This window comes from Mirounga angustirostris, unplaced genomic scaffold (assembly GCF_029215605.1).
Source record: "Mirounga angustirostris isolate CCGP_5_RB_7025 unplaced genomic scaffold, mMirAng1.0.hap1 SCAF_3, whole genome shotgun sequence".
NCBI classification, from domain to species: Eukaryota; Metazoa; Chordata; class Mammalia; order Carnivora; family Phocidae; genus Mirounga; species Mirounga angustirostris.
In genome coordinates, this window is record NW_026991711.1 from 165,436,350 (window position 1) to 165,457,472 (window position 21,123).

Here is a 21,123-nt window from a genome sequence, read left to right on the forward strand (position 1 = left end):
GGATTAAGGAGCGCACTTGCTGCGATGAACACTGGGTGATGTATGGAATTGCTGAATCACTATATGGTACACCTGAAACTAATATTACACTGTATGTTAACTAATTGGAATTTAAATAAAAACTTTTTATTTTTTTTTTTTTTTTTTTTTTTTTAAGATTTTATTTATTTATTTGAGACAGAGAATGAGAGACAGAGAGCATGAGAGGGAGGAGGGTCAGAGAGAGAAGCAGACTCCCTGCCGAGCAGGGAGCCCGATGCGGGACTCGATCCCGGGACTCCAGGATCATGACCTGAGCCGAAGGCAGTCGCTTAACCAACTGAGCCACCCAGGCGCCCTAAATAAAAACTTTTTAAAAAATGGAACTATCCTATGATCCAGCAATTCTACTTCTGTGTATACATCCAAAGGAATTGAGTTCAGGATCCCACAGAGATATCTCTACTCCCATGTTCATTGCAGCATTACTTACAATAGCCAAGATATGGAAACATTCTAATTGTTCATCAATAGGTGAATGGATTAAGAAGGTGTAGTGTGTGTGTGTGTATGTATACACATATACATGTATAAATGCATATACATATACGCTGTGGAATCTGAAAAAGACAAACTCAGAGAAACAGTAGAGTGGTGGTGACCAGGGGTTGGGGAGAAGGGAAATTGAGGAGCTTTTGGTCAAAGGGTAAAGACTTCCAGTTATAAGATTAACAAGTTTGGGATCTAATGTACATCATGGTGATGAGAGCTAATAAAAATGTATCCTATATTTGAATGTTACTAAGAGTAGATCTTAAATGCTCTCACCACAAAAAAGAAATAGTGACTACTGATGGGATGAACTTGGTAGCTAATACTATGGTGGGAATCATTTTGCAACTTAGAAATGTATCCAATCAGTAGTTACACACATTACATTTACACAGGTTACTTGTCCATCATATCTTGATAAAGCTGCAGGGAAAAAATGTATCATAATTGCCACTGTGCCCAATTAGCTACAAATATGCCAGGCACCGAGGGTGCTGAGAACACACAAACCCGAGGCTGCCTTAGGAAGATGGGGCTACCTGCGAAAGTGAATGTGGTGTGAAGGAGAGAGGGCACTATAGGAGACAGCCCAAGTTCTAATCCCAGCCCTTCCCTGAACTTGGGTGATCAAGGCCCAAAGTCTCATGTGCAAAATGAGAGTAGTGTAAACTAGGTGTTTGGCGAGGTCCCCTGAAGCACTATCATTATCGAGTCCCGTGAGTTTAACTTCAAAGGTCAGTGTCACTTGCAGCTCTGGAGGCCTGTTTAGAGGAGTTCGGTCAGTTTTTAGTTATATATTAATGGTAACCTTTCAGTTCTTTCATTTCTAGTGAACTAATGGTTTGAGATTTTTACTCTTTAACCACATGACTTTGTGCATGTTGCACAATCGATATCTCAGTGGAAAGATGGAAGGAAAGAAGGAAGAGAGGAAAACGAGGGGAATTTAGTGACTATTAGTTTTGCCCTTTCAGTCTCTTATTTTACTTCATTTTATGCAAAATGATCTTGTACTACTTAGAATAAAGACTTATGGTTTGATGAGTTCAGCTCATAAATATTTTAAATTCACCCTGAAAGAACATGGTTATTGTTTTTGGGGGGTTTTTTTTAAAGATTTTATTTATTTATTTGATAGAGACACAGCGAGAGAGGGAACACAAGCAGGGGGAGTGGGAGAGGGAGAAGCAGGCTTCCCGCCAAGCAGGGAGCCCGATGTGGGGCTCGATCCCAGGACCCTGGGACCATGACCTGAGCCGAAGGCAGACACTTAATGACTGAGCCACCCAGGCGCCCCAAGAACAAGGTTATTGTTAACAGCCATCTCCTCCTTCATGTTTTTCTAGATTTGGAAAGAAGAAAGATGACAGAGGTGGCAAGGCTGAGCAGAAGGGCGCTCTGAAGCATGGCGGCCTAAGGGAAGAAGAGCTGGAAAAAATGAAAGAAGAACGTGAAAGGTGAGCAGAACTGCTGAGCTCCTTATTTTGTTAGGGTCCATGGCCCGTGTTAAATTGGGTTGTTGCATCCATCAACCGGAGACATTTTATTTTAAGAAGCATAGCATTTCATATAGAAGAAAAGGTACCTGATATAAAAAGGAACCTGCCTTTCTGGGGAATTTTTATTATATTTGGGGAAGAAATTAACTTTATGTTTTTATTAGATCAGTACTTATAATTCCAAAATATGCTACCCCAGTTTCGACTATATCAGTGTATATTTTCCCTATGGTTTAAACAGTGAGTTTTTTTTTAATAAAAAGGTCATTTTAATGTTGATGTTTAGAACTATCAAATTTCCATAGTCTGTTCCTAATTTCTGTCAAGCTGTTGTATGCCTTCTTAATTTTATTCTGCTAAATCCATTTGGGGGGTGTAATTTGAGAAGTCCATGTCCTTCATTTTTAAAAAGCCTGTGTCTTTTATTAGGCTATCAGCAAGTTGCAAAGTATGTCGCCCATCTGTTAAAGGGCCGGTTTCATTTACTGAAATAATGACAGTTTGCAAGGGCTGAATTCTCCTGTTTGAGGAGCTTCATGTTCCATTTGGACAAGAGGCCCTTCACTTATCTTTGAGGTTAACTCTGGCACTTACCCCAAGTCGATGTGTAAATGTCTGATTTTGAAACATGTAATTGAATATTCATATTTCTCCTGAAAGTTCTTCACCTTCGTAACTAAATGGAGCTTGGAGAAAGACTGAGATTATGACAAAACTAGCATATCATTTTAAGTACTTGATTCTGACTTCACCATGCATGAAGTCACATTTGTCCAACTTGTCACTTGCTTATTGACAAAGACATCTATGTGGTGAGCCCACATCATAGATCTTTGCTGCTCCCCTGACTTCACTTACTGAGGCACCACAGCCTTGCCTCGTCTTCAGGAAACTGGGCTGTTTGCTAGAATGCAGACTTCACATTTTTTGTAGCTCAATACTTGCTTGGGGTTGGGAGGCTTTTCTCTTAGTAGCTAGGGAACTGTGTGCCAGCTAGAAAATTGATAACCCATAAAATAAGGTGGGTTGTCTTTAAGCAAGAGTTCATTTCCTTTCTGGTGTTGCCTTAAGGAAGCAGGTGCCTGAGGGAGTTTTGTTCTTAAAAGCAGGGCTGTAAATTCACCTCAGCTGGCTATATAGGCTTCAGGTCCAATTTTCTTAAAATATGTCTGGTCAAAATATTGAAAGAACTGTACTATTAGCCTCTACTTAGGCCACTTCCCACACATGAACACGTAAAACACATCTGAGATGGGTTTCCTAGAGACAATGTTGTCTCAATCCTGTGAGAGAGGAAGAAGCTGGAGGAGTTGATTTTATGGTTGGGTGCTCTAGAATTAATGACCAAGAGCATTTCAGCAGCTCGGAAGCAGAGGGCCACGGAGGGTAGAGGTGGAGACTCAGCATTTGGCATTCCTCCCAAACCTAGAGTCCCATTTCTTGGCTCTCCGTCATCCATAGGAAACCAGCTCACAACCCTTAAAGAACTCAGTGAGTGTATCATTCTTTGTGACATGGCCATGGGAAAAAAAATAGAATAAAATAAGAAACAGTGTATAAAAGTTCACCAAGTGGTCTTTTTTCCTAATGCCTTTAGAATTTGTTACCTTAAGGTGATTCAAGCTGTCCTGTTGCTTATTTGTTTCATCCTAGCTGTCACAGATATAATAGCGTTTCATTCACTTATCCCTTCTTCAAAGGATTTAAAGTACTTAAATAAAATATATTGTATAGTGCTGGAGCCAGCTCGTATCAGCTTGTGAGAAGAATTTTGGGAGCTGGTTGTTAAACCACTGGTGGATTGTCATTGGTCATGGTGGGAGTATTTACATCATAGAAATGGGCAAATGCAGTAAGTTGAGTTTGTTTTTTCAAAAAGCCAGTTAATCAACATACCACTGAGGGTTTATACCAACTCTATTTACTGTATAACCAGGAAGAAATTATCCAAAATAAAGGCTAAATAAAGAAAGATTCATCCAAGTCAAACCATATGACTTCCTCTGTGTTTCTCAAAGTGTAGTCCATAGACCACCTGCATCAAAAAAAGTCACACGGAGAGCTTGTTGAAAATAAGCTCGAGTCCCACACCAGACTTGCAGAATCAGAATCTTGGGATTTGGAGCCCAGGAACCTGTATTTAATAGGCAAGCCCAACATAATTCCTCAGTATTTTAAAGTCTGAGAACCCTTGATGTGAAGGGACAGGATTTGGTTGAAACATTAAACAATCCTTATCTTATGAAAAATGACACACCGATTTTTTTTCCCAAGAGGATTGAACAAGCCAGTCTAAAAATATTGTCATCTTTCTCATGTGCCCTCTCTGAAGTAGCCTACCTTACTGGCATATTTTTTTGCCAACAAGAAAGAAACCCTTGCCAGTGCTTACCCACCTAAGAGTATTTGGATTGCTTACCCCCAGTACCACCCATGCACACAACACTTACAAATACAGTAAATTCATTAAGAAAATTTTGGAGACATAAAAAAGCATAAAGAAGACTAACATTATCATGCATAATTCCATAACAATTATTAATATTCTTATGATCTTTTTACTATGTATATATTTTCTTTGAAACTTGATATCCATGCTGCATGTATAATGTCTCACTTTTTCAACAGCATTATGTTGTGAGCATTTCCCCATGTCATTAATGTTTTGAAAATATGCCATTTTGATGACTGTCTAATATTCTGTGAGATCAATATACTACAGTATACTTACTTATCTTCTGTTGTCAAACATTTAGTCTGTTTCCATTTTTCACTCTTTCAAATAATACTTTGATGAGCATCCAGATATAAAAGTCCTGATAGATGACCTCTTAAATCATATAGTTCCTGTTAGAAGGTTCAATTTCCTTGTAACTGTTTTACCCGAGGATTAATTTAACCTCAACTCCAAATTTTAGGATTATATTATCCCTCTTCATTCCTCCCATTATTTTTCTTATGATTTCCATATCTCATTTTAATGTATCTACATATTTAACTCCTGATAAAGAATTGTTGTGGTGCTATATATGAATAACATGTTCATAGCTATAGCTATGAAAAGGTAAAAAAAAAAAAAAGCCATAAGAATTATGGAATTATGGGACGCCTGGGTGGCTCAGTCAGTTAAGCGTCTACCTTCGGCTCAGGTCATGATCTCAGGGTCCTGGGATCGAGCCCCACATCGGGCTCCCTGCTCCGCGGGAAGCCTGCTTCTCCCTCTCCCACTCCCCCTGCTTGTGTTCCCTCTCTCACTGTGTCTCTCTCTGTCAAATAAATAAATAAAATCTTAAAAAAAAAAATCATGGAATTATAAGATTAAATTGGAGGAATGCAGAGCCCTCCAGTGGTTCTCAGGGAGGGACAATTTTGCTCCCAAAGAAACATTTGGCTGTATCTGGAGACATTTTTTATTGTCACAACTTCGAAGGAGGAACAAGCACGGGAAGGGAATTGCCAGGTGCTAGGTAGAGCCCAGGAATGCAGCCAGACCATTTACAATGCACAAGATACTCCTGCCCCTAACAGTGAGTCATCTCACTGAAACTGCCAACAGTGTGTAGGCTGAAAACCCCTGTTGTAGCCTCTGGACTTCACAAGTAAGGGTACTCTCCTGGACATTAGAAGCTCCTTGTCTCATGATATCCTGTGGATAACACAGAAAAATGTACACCAGATGACATAACCCTAGAAGGATTACTAGCTATTCAAGAAACTGTACCCAAAGCTTGCTAATGAATAGTCCATCAATATAAACTTGCAAGAAAAAGTTTTTCTTCAAAATTTATTTTTAACTCTGGCCTGCTGAGCATTGGCATCAGTGCTGTTGATCAGATTGTAAATGCCAAAAATCTGCAGGTGTTGATAATGTATTGATGACAGAATCATCTGGAACAATGGATTGAATCAAACATAAAGAAACTTAATAGGAATAAATGTAAAGTCTTGATTTTAGGTCCAAAACCGAACTGTACAAACACAGGATGTGGAAGGTTTGACTTAATACCAAATATATGAAAAAACTGCCTGATGGTTTTAGTTGAGGGTAAAGTTTAGCATGAGTCAACATGAGGATGTGCCTGCCAAAAAATCCAGTCCTAGGCTACATTACTGGAAGTTCATGTGCAAAATGAAGGAAGAAACAATAATTCCAGCTTTATACTACTCTGACCACACTTCAAATATCCCGTTGCCTCTCTCTCACACACACAAAATAGCACCAACTAAATCCTGTCTTTTGAAAAATGTTGAAGGACCTGGGCATACATAGTCTTAGAGGTAAGACTTAGTTGATGGCACATAATCAAAGAATTTTCACATAAAAGAGGAATTAAATGCATTTTATAGCATCTATTCTTTCTCTCTCTCTCTTTGCTTATTCATCCATTCATTTATTTTCTTGAAGATACTAATAGGGAGTCATTTTAAGAGAGGTAGTCTTCAGCTAAATAGAAGGGAAAATATCCTAACAATTAGAATGTCACATGAGAGTGAGTTTGTGGACACTGGAAAATGTCTAATAAGAAGCTGATGATTACAGTGAGAAAGGATTAGTGCATCAGGAAAATATTGGACTAGATCAGAGTTTCATCAACTTCAGTCATTGATATATTACCTTCATTGTCTTATTTGTATTTATATATTCAAATAAATAAAATATTATATAGATGCAAAACCACAGAAGTTAATGTAATTATCTACATTCAGCCACATATCACCTAAAATCATGTTGTGTATCACTAATGCTGCATTTGTCCTTAGGGGATCTCTATGGTTTTCCCCAGATCTCAGGGTCTAAGAAATAAATATGTTCAAGTATAGAAGCATTTACTTTGAATTGCCTAGAACGGCCTTTCTTGAATTTGCCATAGCAATGCTTCATGGTAGTGTATGCCCTATTCTTATCTGAGTGGAGAAGCCCAAGTTTCTTGCTCAAAATTGCATGCAAGGCTTTTCTTAGTCTCATATTTGATTTCCTGAGCTGAGCATGTATCCTCTCCTGACACAAGTCAAACAGCCCATTGCAGCAAAGCCCTGTTTTAAATAAACTCATCATTTAGTTCATGCTTCAGTGAGATTGGCCATAATAAAACATTAGTTCCAAATGCCTGTATCCATTGCTAGAAGGATGAATCCAATATTATATTCAAAGATTATTTCCCCTAGAATTTTTTAATCAAGCTAAATTAAATTAACATTTTCCAAATATTCTGATTATATAAATTAGTATGGTGAGCTGAAAGCAAGAGATTGTCTTAACAAATCAGTAAATGTATTGTTGTTGAATTCTAAGACTTTAACTCACATGTGTAACTGGCTCCAGAGTGTGAAATTAACCAGATTCTTGTACCTACAAAGAACCTACCTGCATGCATGTTGTACTTGTATTGTTAATACCTTCTCAGAAGTCAGGTGGAGATTGCTTAAAGAAAAGTAAGTGTCCCCCTCATTTATGTAGGATTACTGTACTGGGGGAAACATCTCCATTTACACCAAAAGGCTGCCTCCCATTAAAGTTCCATATTACTGACCCTGAAATGAAATTTCGCTAAATGAAACTGCTTCCTAAAATAGGGGAGGGCAGGTGTAGTTCAAAAACATACGAGTTTGTGCTCTAAGATCTTGTATTACTCTTATACCATGTCAAAGTTTATTTTGCAAGGGAGTTCATTTGCTGTGTGAATGAAACGTGTTTTTGTAGATCTTACTAGAATCTTAGCAGGATAAATGAGGAGATGAGGGGCAAAGAGGCAGCCTCCCCAGCTTCAGGACTGAGGAGCATGAAAACATATGGCTCTTGTTTTCAACAGCTGGCCTGCACGGAATGCTCTAAGTGAGAGTGGGGCTGAGATTTAGGCAAGCTGATTGGTTTCAGTGTCTGACTTGAGGGTTCTTAGTTTTCTTGCCTTCAGGAAGCCTTCCAAGAGCTGCAGAGGCTTCTCCTTTGCCTTATCAGCTGAGCTGCTTGTGGCCCGTTCCCTCAGTTTAAATCAATACATGTGTTTTTGATATTTGGCAAACCAAGATTTAATTATGCAGCTGCAAGTTCCCCACATAAACGAAATTCATCTTAGAGAAATAAAAACATTCAGAAACCATTTATAGTTTCAGAATACAAGTGGGTGAAAATCTATTCCCAAGCTCTCAGCATTTTATTTAATTATGGGAGATTTTTATGTTACTGGAAATTGAAATGAAAACCAGAATAAGGCTAGAGTTTGTCCAGCATATGTTCATCCTGAGAAATGAAGATGCTTACTGTATTCTAAGAAGGGAAAGGAAAGTCGGTTCTGAATTAATATTTTAGCTGCACCCTACATAAATAGGGCACTCCTAAATACATAGAGCAACAAATGAATTGATAGGATTGTCATTATCGTATCCTAAAAAGAGTGCATATTTTATTAAAGAACCAGAAGGTTGTTTTCTTTAATTTGCCAAGAGACTCTCTATAATTAATTATTTACTGAACTTAAACTTTGGCACTATTTAAACTGTTGAAAACACCCATGTTTTGGCATGATTACATACAAATGATTAATTCAGCATGGTTTTACTCCTCACTGAATATCCCTGTCTTTTGCAGTAGAATTTGCTACGTCCTGTGGTGTGGGCAAAATAAAATGTTGGAATGGTTCCCGGTCTTAATAGTCCCAATTTATTATTACCACTGAACCCTCGTCAGATCATGGACTGGATTAGATCCCAGTTTTTCAAAATGCCCCAATTTATGGCTCCCTTAGAATCCTGATAAAAATGTGTATTTGAATAAGGCTTTCGTTGGCTAAAAGAGATCCAGTTAATTACTTTTAGATTCTTATTAGATCATCACTGCATGGAAGTTATGAAAAATATTACTAGATGGTTGTTTCCCAGGACAAGGTCATGTTCTCATTTTAGGCCAACAGAAAGAAGCTGTCAGATTTTTGTTTTTCATAGTACTAATCATCTCAGTAAATGAAAAGAGATTACTATTGTAATTAAGAGATTACTACAGTAATTACTATTGATGCTTGTGTTGGGGTAAGGATCACCTCTCTTCCTAGAATAAGAATTAAAAACAGAGGGGTGGGAGATGGGGGGGAAAGGCACACCTACCACCCCTCATTCAGTGTCCATCTTTCCAAATTTGCCTTTTATTTAGAGGGATGAGGGAGTGAGACCCAGGGGAGATGCAGGTGGCTTTAATATCTATACATTTATTTGATCTTTGTAACACTCACCTTCTCAGAATGCTTGTGGTCACCGGCAAAATTTGGCACATTACTGTATTCCAATAGAGAAGAGATAGGAACACCTAAATCCTGATGCCATGCCAGCATTTTTTATGAGCCAAAATCCCTTTATGGAATTTGAATCAATGTTAGAAGTGCTGTATTAGCAACTACTTGTCAGCCGAGCTGGATTAATACATAAAATGAAATCACTTGACTGGCATGCTTTCCAAGAGTCGTTTAGACAAACTTCTAAGATTAAAGTACACCAGCTCTTTAAAAAGGTGTTTTAAAAGGATACTCTTATATTTAAGCACCCTGGAGTGACATATTATATTATTGCATTCAATTGCAGTGTTGTTGAAATGCATTCAGACAAGGAATTATACTAACCTCCCCACAGTGATCCCATTGAAATGTTTAGAATGCCTACTCTGATAAACACTTGGAAAGAAGCTCTAAATTCTGTTGATCTGGATGTTTGGCTTTAATATACACATAAAAATATATTCAACGTAATAAAAAAAAACTTTGGTAATTCACTGGATTTATGCCGATCAGAGATATAGATATACTTGGTTCAATGGAACTTATATGCTGTAGAAAAAGAACTTGAAGAGAGCCTTCGGCTCAGATTGATGTCCAGAGGAATCTGACCCCTTTCCCCGGCTCAGACTCCTGCCTCATTGTGCTTTGTGCCCTTTGCTTGATTTTAGTATTGAGAGTTAAAGAGGCTATGGCACAAACGCTTGCTTTTCCAAGAGGTCACTTAAAAAGAACCTTACAAAAAACAAACAAACAAAAAACAGCAGTGATAACAATTGGCTGTTTAGATTGAAGCTGTAAGCATTCATGTTCTTGGAGGAACTTAACAAATAATAATTTGTGAAATCATGACTTCTTGAAGCAGAGATTATTCAATGTGACAGGTTGGGGAAAGTGGATTAATGATAATAGCTTTGATCATTCCTCTCTCCAAAACTTTCAATGGCTCTCTATTGCCTACTGCAGACAATCGAAACTCCTTGGCTGATATCTGAGTAGAGCCTCGTTTTCCAATCATAATTTCTACTCCTGGCCCAGATGACCCATATACTCAGCCACTCTGGAATGTTCACTCTTTTTGAGATGATCAGAGCACTTTCTCATCTCTCTGTCATTCCTGATGTGGTTTCCCTTGTACTTGTCTACCCTCCCCCTGCCTCAGTTGGTCCAAATCACTAGAAAGTCAGTAAACCCTCACTTCTTCCATTACACCTTCTCAAACTACCTGAGTTAGAAGAAAATTCTTCCACTCAATAACCTGGGTTAAGCTACTTAATTTTGGTAATCTTTGGTTTTGTTGCCTGCAAAATGGCTATATAACCATCACAGCATCTTATACTGTTATGAAGATTCAATGAGACACTGGCATGAAGCATTCAGAATAGTGTCAGGCATAGAGACACTCAATAAATGATGAACTTACCATTTTTCTTAGAGATAGTAGTTATTTGGAAGAGAATGAGTATTAATATCAAATAACATTGGATTGAAAGCCTGATGCTTTTCTGTACTAGGGGTGTGACTGTGCATGTTTTGCCAAAACCTTCTGAGCCCCAGCTTGCTCATCTGGAAAACTTTTTTAAAAAGGAGAAATAATGTCTAGCTTCAGAGCTCCTGTGAAATTTACACATGACGAAATACTTAGAGCATGTAGAGCCGTGCTTGGCACATAGTAGATACCCATTGTTGTTATTGTTACTGTTACTTTGCTGCATTGAATTGTAGATGTTCATGATGACAAACATGCTCTCTCTCCCTTACTAGCTTGTAATTTCCTTGAGTCAAGGACCACATCATAACTGTTGTTCTATTTCTCTCGGCACCTAATAAATTATGTTTCACAGAGTAGGCATTCAATAAGTAATTGTTGAATAATGGGTGAATGAATGAATGTACTGCAGTGATTCTAATTTTATTTCTCAAGTGAATAATTACTGGAATGGAACCAACAGGCAGGATAGGCTAAATCAATGGTCAACAAAGCTATTTAGTTAGAAAAATAACACTTTCCCCTGAGCTATGAAATGGTGTCAAGAAGCATGAGATCATTTGTAACAGACAGTAGAACAGTAGAAATGGATCGTTGAGGCATAGTGGCCAGCCCATCAGAACTATCAACACCTGTTTTCCCTCACTGAACCAGATCCTGAGAGACAAGTAAGTAAGTGAAAATGAATGCAATTCATCCATTTCACAAACAAATGGAAATGCTATGGACCTAGAGAGTTTGGGGGTATTTTGATTGGGCTTTTGTCCTCATCCTCTTCCAGTGGCATAAATTTAACCAGTTGAACTTTTTTTTTTTTTAAGATTTAGTTATTTGAGAGAAAGAGAGAGGGAGTGGGGTGGGGGGCAAAGGAAGAGGGAGAGAATCTCAAGCAGACTCCCCACTGAGCGAGGAGCCTGACGTGGGGCTCGATCTCACGACCCCAAGATCATGACCCCGAGATCACTAACTGAGCTGAAACTAAGAGTTGGGTGCTCAACCGACTGAGCCACCCAGGTGCCCCTGAAATTATTTTTAAGTACCGTTCATGGCAACCTTCTAAAATGAAAGATTTGCCTTTATAGGGAATGCTGCATTTGATTGTATACATGAGACACTCTGTCCTTGGCTTGTTCTCCAGCAAAGGAGGATTTTTTCTGTGTTGCATGTTGAGCCAGTTCAATCAGAATTCACTGTGCAGATTATATTTCAGGGGCGAGCATAAAAAACTATAATGGAAATGGAGGTTCATGAAAAATGACAACAGCCATTTGTAATATACCAGATGCCATAGAGCTACTCTCTCAGGGAGGCAGTGTCACTAAAATCCTAGTCTGTAGTTAGGAGTCCATATTGGCATTAAATTAGTGTCTTTATCTTATAATTCCTTATTATATGCTCTCCTGCAATTTCATGGGTCTTTTTTTCTTGTCTAGATCCTAACTCTCTTGAGGCATAGATTGTAACTTCTACTTATTTCATTTCCTTACATCTCAGTAAAGAGAAGATATTTAGTAAAGTTGTGGGTTGACTTAAACATGTAAAATAATATCAGGTTTAAAATAGTTACTTATGTAATTTTAAAAATTGATAAACTCCTAGTAATCAGTGAGAAAATAATTAGTAAATATGTATTAAAATATCTTGCCTAAAATTCTTGCCTGTTTTTGGAAGTATTGTGCTCTGTTTAAAAATTACCCTGATTATAATAATAAGCACCAGGTTTAAAAACTAAAGAACAAATGAGTAGTAAGGAGTTGTTTAGACAAACCATATTTTAAAATAATAGTGAACTCTATTATTGACAGTATCAACAGCTAATTAAAAATTCTATTAGTGAAGATGTAAAAGATGGCACATTTCCAATTCAGATAGACACTAAGGACACAGACATAATTGATATTTGTTCAATAATCCTAAAATGTTTCCCAGTGTCTAATAGAAGCTGTGATGGCCAGAGAAAGTTTCAAGTGCTAAAAATATATATATTCCAGACATTTAAAAATATTTTCAGATCAAATGTGTCTTTGCAAAAAAGTATGAAGTTTTAGCTGAATGAGCATCAAAGGATGTTTTAATGAATTGACTTTGTTTAAGAAAAAAATCACTGAGTCAAGGCAATGTATAGTGTGTAATTCATATGTTTTTAATCTGGTCATAGTGGATGTAATAAGAAAGTCAAAGGAGGATAATTTACTAGTTGGACTTTTGAATTTCAAAGCTGCATTTTGTTAACACTCACATAAGTGAATACATATTTTTAAAAATTCTGCAATAAACATTAAATATTCCAGTATGGAAAAACAAGATCCCAGCTTTAACAAAATGCTTCAGTAATATAGTGGGCTGCTTTTGACATCATTAAACCCAAACTGAATATGTTCCTTCTTTTATACAGATTAAAAACTAGATGTAATTCTTCTAGTTGTTTTTTTTTTTAAGATTTTATTTATTTGACAGAGAGAGACACAGCAAGAGAGGGAACACAAATAAGGGGAGTTGGGGAGGGAGAGGGAGAAGCAGGCTTCCCGCCGAGCAGGGAGCCTGATGCGGGACTCCATCCCAGGACCCTGGGATCATGACCTGAGCCGAAGGCAGACGCTTAACAACTGAGCCACCCAGGCGCCCAATTCTTCTAGTTTTTAACCGTCAATTCTATTCATAATCGTTGTCAATATACCTCGCCAATTTCAAAGACTGGACAAGTAAGGCCTCACAAAGAAAGGTACTAAATGAAACCAGAACATTTTATAAATGTTAAGAAATGGGCAGTTACTAAGGAAGCATAATTATTTTTACCAGCAAACAAAAATTCAATGCCAAGAAAACTGACATTATGCTAAAATATTCCTTGCCTCAAATATGTATGACTTAAGATAAAAACAGATACCTAATATCAATGACCAATTTACATCATCAAATGAAAAATATTTCGAGGAAATAAACACTCTACTGGAGCTAGTCATGCAACCCTCATTGATCAATCCAAAATAACCTCCTGCCAATATCAATTACCGTGGTTCACACTACCGTAGCTCACATAGCTTGCCTCTGCCTAAGTTTAAAGAAAAAACATTGTGACATAATAAACTGATGTGATGTATGAATCAAGATGGAAATTTAAGTTATCAGAGATATATTTAGAGATTTTGCTTCTTAGTGGGAGAGAAGAACACATGTTGTTAAAAACGTGCCAATTAAGAAGGGAAAATTGAGGAAGGTCTCCAAATATCACAAATTAAAAAGTGTAGTAGGTGTTTACAACTTTCTGGAGCATTCAGAAACATATGAAACCTTATAGACATGTTTATGATCCTATTTATTTATTTATTTATTTATTTATTTATTTATTTATTGCATTGCCTTATAATCGATGACATAGGAATTGTTCCATCTAAAGATGGTTTCAGGCAGGGACTAGCTGAAGAGTGCTTAAGTTTTATTTTGTTGCTCTGTGGCACCTGAGGACATCTTTCTAGTATTACGAGAACTTAGCTGGCTGAATGTTTTCCTGGTTGTGGGAATATCTGTAACCCAGTGACTCCTGCACATAGCTGTGTGTGTGCGTCTTGGCAAGACTGACAGTTACTTCCATAGGTAATCTGCATGAAGGTTTAATAGTGCCCAGGACTACACTTCTCGGCCCCCTCTCCGGTATTTACTAACCATTCTTTGATTGATTGGAAAAGTAGCATTTTTCAAACTTAAATGAACTATTGCACAACATTGGTTTGTATACTATATAAAAGGATATTCATGAAGAGAATTGGGTACTTAGAGGAAGAGGGAGATGTTGAAAAGAGAAGGAGGGAAATGTCAGGGTGGGGGTAGCAGGACACCCTGTGGGAAAGACATCACCCCCTCTCCTGCACTTGAGCCCTGAAATGCCAGCTGAAGGCCTGGGCCTGCTGCTGGGCAGCACACACGGTAGTAGATTTGTTCATTTTGTTAAGTGAATACAGCTGGTCGGCTCAATGAAGGCAACACGCTAATAAGGTTAGTATTATATAAACTACCCCCCTTTAGGGACTGTTGATGCATAAAAAAAAAATCGGTTAAGTACCTGCCGTGTTCAAGTATTGTACTAGATTCTAAGGACTGAGAGATGAATTTTTTTAAAGAGATGAAGAAGGGATCTTTATCATCAAGCAATTTGCAGTTCCTATCAGTAGCCTAAAACTGTACTTCCAACCCCAGGTGAACAATGTATTCTCTTGGACAAAGACCTTCAAACTAAGGGAACAAGTGAACTCCTGATTTCAGGGAGAACAGCTAAGAGGGCACTGGGGCATGTCATCTTTATGTACAAGGTGGCCTTTCCTTCCTGTAGAGATTTGATTGAGCGCATCTCTTTGTACCCCTTCTTCCTGATCTTCCAGCCTGATCCTCACATGCCAGAGACCTCCTTGGATGATCAATCCAGCCCCCTTTACCTTCCAGTGAACCACAGAATCGTTCTGAATGTGGTCTGTGTTTGACAGTCTCAGGTACCATTCAGACAGGACGTAGGCTGGAGGCCAGGCTTCTAGAGTGGCCCTCAACTGAGGCCTTTGTGGAGTCCCCCCTACTTCCTGTGCATTTGAAGATCTAACAAGCAGGTCTCTTTCTAACTGGCAGTACTTGTTTGGATAAACTGCTAATCCTTGCCATCTTGTATTTACTTACTTTTTTTTTTTTTTAATTCTTTTCTTCTTTTTGATTTTTCACATTTCTCATATGAAAGGTCACCTTTACTTGGTCACTTCGTTGAAAAGCTCCCCATTTCAGTCTTACAAGCATGTAAGAAGATCTGTATTTTGATGAATTTTAATATTCTCCATCATCTAGAGAACTAACATAATCTATTTTACCTCCCTGGATCTTTTTCCTTGAGCTACACCATTATGCCTTTGAATCTGAAGTTAAACTGAAGTTATATGAAAATTTTCCTCTTAGAGGATTTGGGGTAGATACTTTTCTGCTATGATTCACTTTTGACTTTTTAATTATTTTTGGCCTGAACTCTTCAATAATTCAGGAAACATTAATTGGGCAGCTAGGCACTTAGGGGAAATAGCAAGGTAAGTAAAACACATTCTAGTCCTTGCCTTCAACAAGCTCATGATTAAGAGAGAGGAGAGAGACCAATACACAACTAATTATAATAAAGTTCAACTCTGATAAATACTGTAATGGGATATAAAAATGCTATATGATCTCAGAGAAGACAGCCATGAAAAACTAGTGTTATAGCTGGGACAGTAGAACAGAACTCGTTTATCATCCAATATTCCTAGACACTTGCAATGAAATCATTAAAATCAATTATAAAAGTACAAGTTAACTGTGCAGCAAATTGAAGAGACTTTTGAAAATTTAAATTCTTAATCCCATCAATAATATATGATATTTTTGCTGCTAACTAGAGAGGAATTTAAGAATCGGGAAAAAAAATTTATTTGAAAACCAAGGGATTTTCCAAGAAATCAGGGTGCTTTCTGTTACAGTTTCTTTCTCTAAAGCTGACAAAGGAGAGAGTTGAAAAGTTTAGGGCAAAACTTTCTGGGAAAACAGCAGTTTAGTTAGGCAGATAACTTTGGGTCATAAGTTTATATTACTGCCTATTCTGCAGAAAACTGAAAAATTTCTTTAAATATTTAACTATCGGGCGCCTGGGTGGCTCAGTTGGTTAAGCAACTGCCTTCGGCTCAGGTCATGATCCTGGAGTCCCGGGATTGAGTCCCGCATCGGGCTCCCTGCTCGGCAGGGAGTCTGCTTCTCCCTCTGACCCTCCTCCCTCTCATGCTCTCTGTCTCTCATTCTCTCTGTCTCAAATAAATAAATAAAATCTTTAAAAAAAACTAAAAAATAAATAAATAAATAAATATTTTAACTATCAACTATAATAATTTTAGTAGCCTGGAAAATTTTGCCCAAATATTTCTGTTGATAGGTGGGTTACGTACTATGTTTATAAGGTCTACTATCTATCTATCTATCTGATAATATAGCATCATAATCAAAAAAGGTAGAGCAAATTGAACTTTTATTATAAATGTTTTGAAAAACTAAAGAAACCAACAAGAGTGAAAAAAAAGACATTTTCCCCCTTTTGTCCAATGTATGGCCAAGGGTATAATGGACTCAGACTGCCTACAAAAGCAAGTTCCATATTCCATACAATTCACTTACCCTTTAAACTTTTTCAGGTTAGTAATTATACCAAAACTTCATTAATCGGGACTCAGCTAACCAGATTCTTTTGTAATTCTTTTGAACACTCTTAAGGGGGGAAAAAAAGGGAGAGGAGAATCAGGAGAAAATAAGACACATTCCCCAGTTCCATGCACATGGTAGGCACTCAGGAAATGTAGATTGAAGTGGATCAGGTCAGTTGACTACCTGTCAACTGGTTCCTCCGTCGTGACTCTTCAGTGTCTTGAGTATTACAGGGTAAATATTGGCGCTGAGAACGATGGTCTTGAAATGATGCCTGTTCCTCAGTCTTCTAAACAAAATTCTGTTTAGTGAGTTCAGTTAGTGCCAGTGAAGGGATTAGTATATTTCAGAAAGCTTCGCAACCAGCAGATTCAAACTAAAAGCATTTACCGCTTTGCTCTCGGTCATGCCGAAAATTCAAGTAACCGCAACACCCCCTGTTTACTGAGCGTTCTGGCCACTCCAGGTTATAGAGTATTTGTTCCAAGTGTCTACTCTCGGTAGGATTCTAAGTGGATCTGTGAGGGAGCCAACAGAACTATGTGTGTGCTTTTCAGTGCCTCTAGTTGTGTGTGCATGGGAAGACCGCCGAAAGATCTGTCTCCTCTCTTGCTCCCCTCGCCTATGTCAGCCAGCTATTACAAGTATTACAGTTGACAATTGTTTTTTTATGTGCCAACCACACTCTTCTGATTGCTTTAGCTGTATTGAGTTCTTTAACCTTCTTTTCGAGATGGGTACTATCCTATTTCTCATTCACACGTGACAGAGAGGTTACCTTATTTGCCCACGGTCACAAAAGTAGAAAGTGGCAGAGCTTGGCCCCTCTGGCCCCTCACGCCATCCTACTTCTCTATTTCTGCAACAGCAGAATGTTAGCATCTCTGTCAACAGCTGCTGGTCTGGTCCGGAAAAGGCCTTTCTTCAGTGGAACCGTCAGGACGAGGATGTTGCCTCCCATGAAGAGCTCAAGACAGAAATACAAATGTAAATTTCACTCATTAAAACCATAATTAATTTATTGAAAGTGAACTATTATTATTTCAGGGATGGATGCATATTGGAATATGCTGATTATTTTAATGAACCACGAACCTCCTCTGGGATGCTTCTACTGTATGATTGGCCGGCAGGTCACTGTAGATTTTCTAAGAGGGGAAATAAAAAGATTGCTGCTCATTTTCAAGTTTGCTCTATTAAAAATGCAAAAGAACATGTGTGCTGTATAATGTATTTTGGGGAGATGATAAGAAGATACCTTTGTTTAGGAAAGGCCCGACATCATCTGTTTGAAATCCACGTTTCTCCTTCTGCGGAGTCATTTCTTGTGTTACAGATCATCCGCTTCCAGGCCCAGTTTGTGTGTGTTGAACCCACAGCAGTGTCTCCAGTGTACTTGTTATGTTTGACATGTGGAGCCACTCATTCAGCCCTTTCCACAGTATACATATTCTTAATCTTCTTATGACACACGGTATAAACGCCTCCAGAAATCGGCCTGCTTTTTCTCTTTCTGAGCCATTGGGTGTGAGGTTGGTTTCATTGCTTATATCTCTACATTGCAGAAAAGATGAACATGAACACACCATCCCAGGCTCTGAAAAGAAGTAGGCCATTCCAAAACACTTTGATTTAGGTCCCACCATCAATTCCATTCCTTCATCACCCATATCAATTCCCCATTGCTACCGTAACAAATTATCACAGACTTAGTGGCCTACAACATATATTTATGCTATTACATTTCTGGAGGCCATAGTTCTGAAATCAGTTTTATTGGGATGAAGTCAAGGCATAGGCCAGGCTGATCCCTTCTACAGGCTCTAGGGGAGAATCCATTTCCTTGCCCTTTCCTTAGCCGCCTACAATCCTGGCTGATGGCTCCTTCCACCATCTTCAGAGTACGTCTCCCCAACCTCTGTGTGTCCATTGTCACATGGCCTGATCTCTCAGATCCTGCTTCCCTCTGCTTCCCTCATCACATTTTTGAATGCCTACCATGTGCCAAGCACCATGCTGGATAAATCAATACACAAGGCAAATGAGGTCTCTGTTCCTGTGAAGCTTACAATTCTGTAAACAGATATAAATGAAAGCAGTAAAGTCAGGTAATGAGAAGACTGTGAAGAAAATAAAGTAGAACAATAGAGAATTGGCACTGGGAAGGGTGTCTAAGATGCTGAGACTCAGGGCACAGTTATGAGCCAGCCACAGGAACACCTGGGGGCAGAGGGTTTCAGGCACAAAGAGCAGCAAGTGCTAATCAAGCCTGAGGCAAATGAAGCCACCTGAGAGGAGTTTGAGCACTGAGGCAGAGAACGGCTTGACCAAAGTCATGGAGGACTTGTGTCTGATGATATGGCCTCATGGGTCCTAATAAGGAGATTGGATGTTACCTCCATGTAAAAGGAAGACATGGAAGTGTTTTCAACAGAAAAGCAGTTAAACTTGTATTCTTTCTTTTTTTTTTTTTTAAGATTTTATTTATTTATTTGAGAGAGAGAATGAGAGACAGAGAGCATGAGAGGGAGGAGGGTCAGAGGGAGAAGCAGATTCCCTGCTGAGCAGGGAGCCCGATGCGGGACTTGATCCCGGGACTCCAGGATCATGACCCGAGCCGAAGGCAGTCGCTTAACCAACTGAGCCACCCAGGCGCCCCAAGTTAAACTTATATTCTTTAAGAGCTGATCCAGGCTGCTGTTTAAAGATGTCATTAAAAAGAGTCCACCTCTACCAGAACCCTCAGACCCTGGAGTTAGGTATTGTCTCTCTTAGCCAGCTTCTGTGGGAACTGCCTTTGATGACTAAAGAAGCTAAGGAGGGGTGGGAGGTGGGTATGAGGTCCCATCCACCGAGGTCAGACTGGATGTCCTTCAAAAACATCTTGGATTCCCATCTAAAGACCCTAGGAAGGTGAATCGAAACTTTTTCCCGTTGGTTTATTCTTTCCAAATTAATTTGCTTTTAGTTTTCTAAGAACTATAGACTCTGGCTATTTTACGTGTTCTCAGGGCCCCTGGGTAGACGGACAAAGCTTGATGATTTCAGAGCAGACATAGGCCAAGAAACCATGGCATTGAGTGTGCTGAGTCCAGACAAATGATATTTATATACACATCCAAATTTGAAGAGAAAATGTATTTCTTTGGGTTTCAAACACTGTACTAGATATAAAGCAAAAATAAAAACCTGTTGCAAAGTTAAAAAAAAAAAAAAGGCATCCCCTGCAGGGACATATCTAGCCACACCCTTCCTCCATTTTAAATTATATGCTTCTTTCCTGCTACTAGCTGGAGCCCGAGTAAAGATCTAAATCTCAGGTATGATTGAGGGAATTGAAGCATGTTTCCCCACATCTTAAAACCCAGACCACGGTAGTACCTTGCTAACCACAATAAGAAATGCCAATCCCTAACTTCTTCCCAACACTTTACACTTTTGGCAGTTTATGGTTCCCATAAAAGTAAACCAAGCCTCTTTACAATGGTAAGAGATTTTCTTTCTTTCTTTTTTTTAAGATTTTATTTCTTTATTTTAGAGAGAGATAGAGAGAGGGAGAGCATGAGCGGGGAGAGAGGCAGAGGGAGAGAGAGAATCTCAAGCAGACTCCACGTTGAACACGGAGCCTGAAGCAGGGCTCCGTCCCTCGACCCTAAGATCAGGACCTAACCAAAATCAAGAGTTGGACACTCAACCAACTGAGCCACCCAGTCACCCCTAGATTTTCTATATTAATTATAAATAAAACCTGTAGCAAAGGATCCCAGATGGACCAAGAAGGAAGGAGGCAAGAGTGGAATGCTGTGGTCAGAGCTGAGAATGAGCACTCAAAAGAATATGTGTGGCATAATGTCTGATGGTCCCTGTGGAGGGACAGAGGAGGGCAGATCAAACTTTAAAGTCCGATGGACAAGTACCCATTGCCTATCATAGCAAATAAAAATCCCTCACTGTAATTCTCAAGACCATGTGTATGCGGCACATGCTTCTTTATAAAGCCTCCCTCAAAGCCCCACAGAGCCAGGTTGGAACCAGTGGTTATGGTTGAACATTTCTCCTCAACACCCTTGATAAGGAAGGAGGTCATTGCTAGTAGTTGTCTTGTTATCTAATTGCCCAGAAGTCCTTGGAAGAATCACCATAAACCTTC

At 38.8% G+C, this 21,123-nt stretch overlaps 1 protein-coding gene across 5 annotated transcripts in view; it reads left to right on the forward strand.

Moving 5' to 3' along the window:
• The window catches only part of PARD3B (par-3 family cell polarity regulator beta), a 1,000,807-nt gene that overhangs the window by 807,777 nt on the left and 171,907 nt on the right, over positions 1–21,123 (forward strand). For all 5 annotated transcript variants that reach the window (XM_064586958.1, XM_064586957.1, XM_064586959.1 and 2 more), the window contains one exon: positions 1,878–1,988. In XM_064586958.1, coding sequence (XP_064443028.1) covers positions 1,878–1,988 — 111 coding nt within the window. The remainder of the gene's footprint in view (positions 1–1,877; positions 1,989–21,123) is intronic.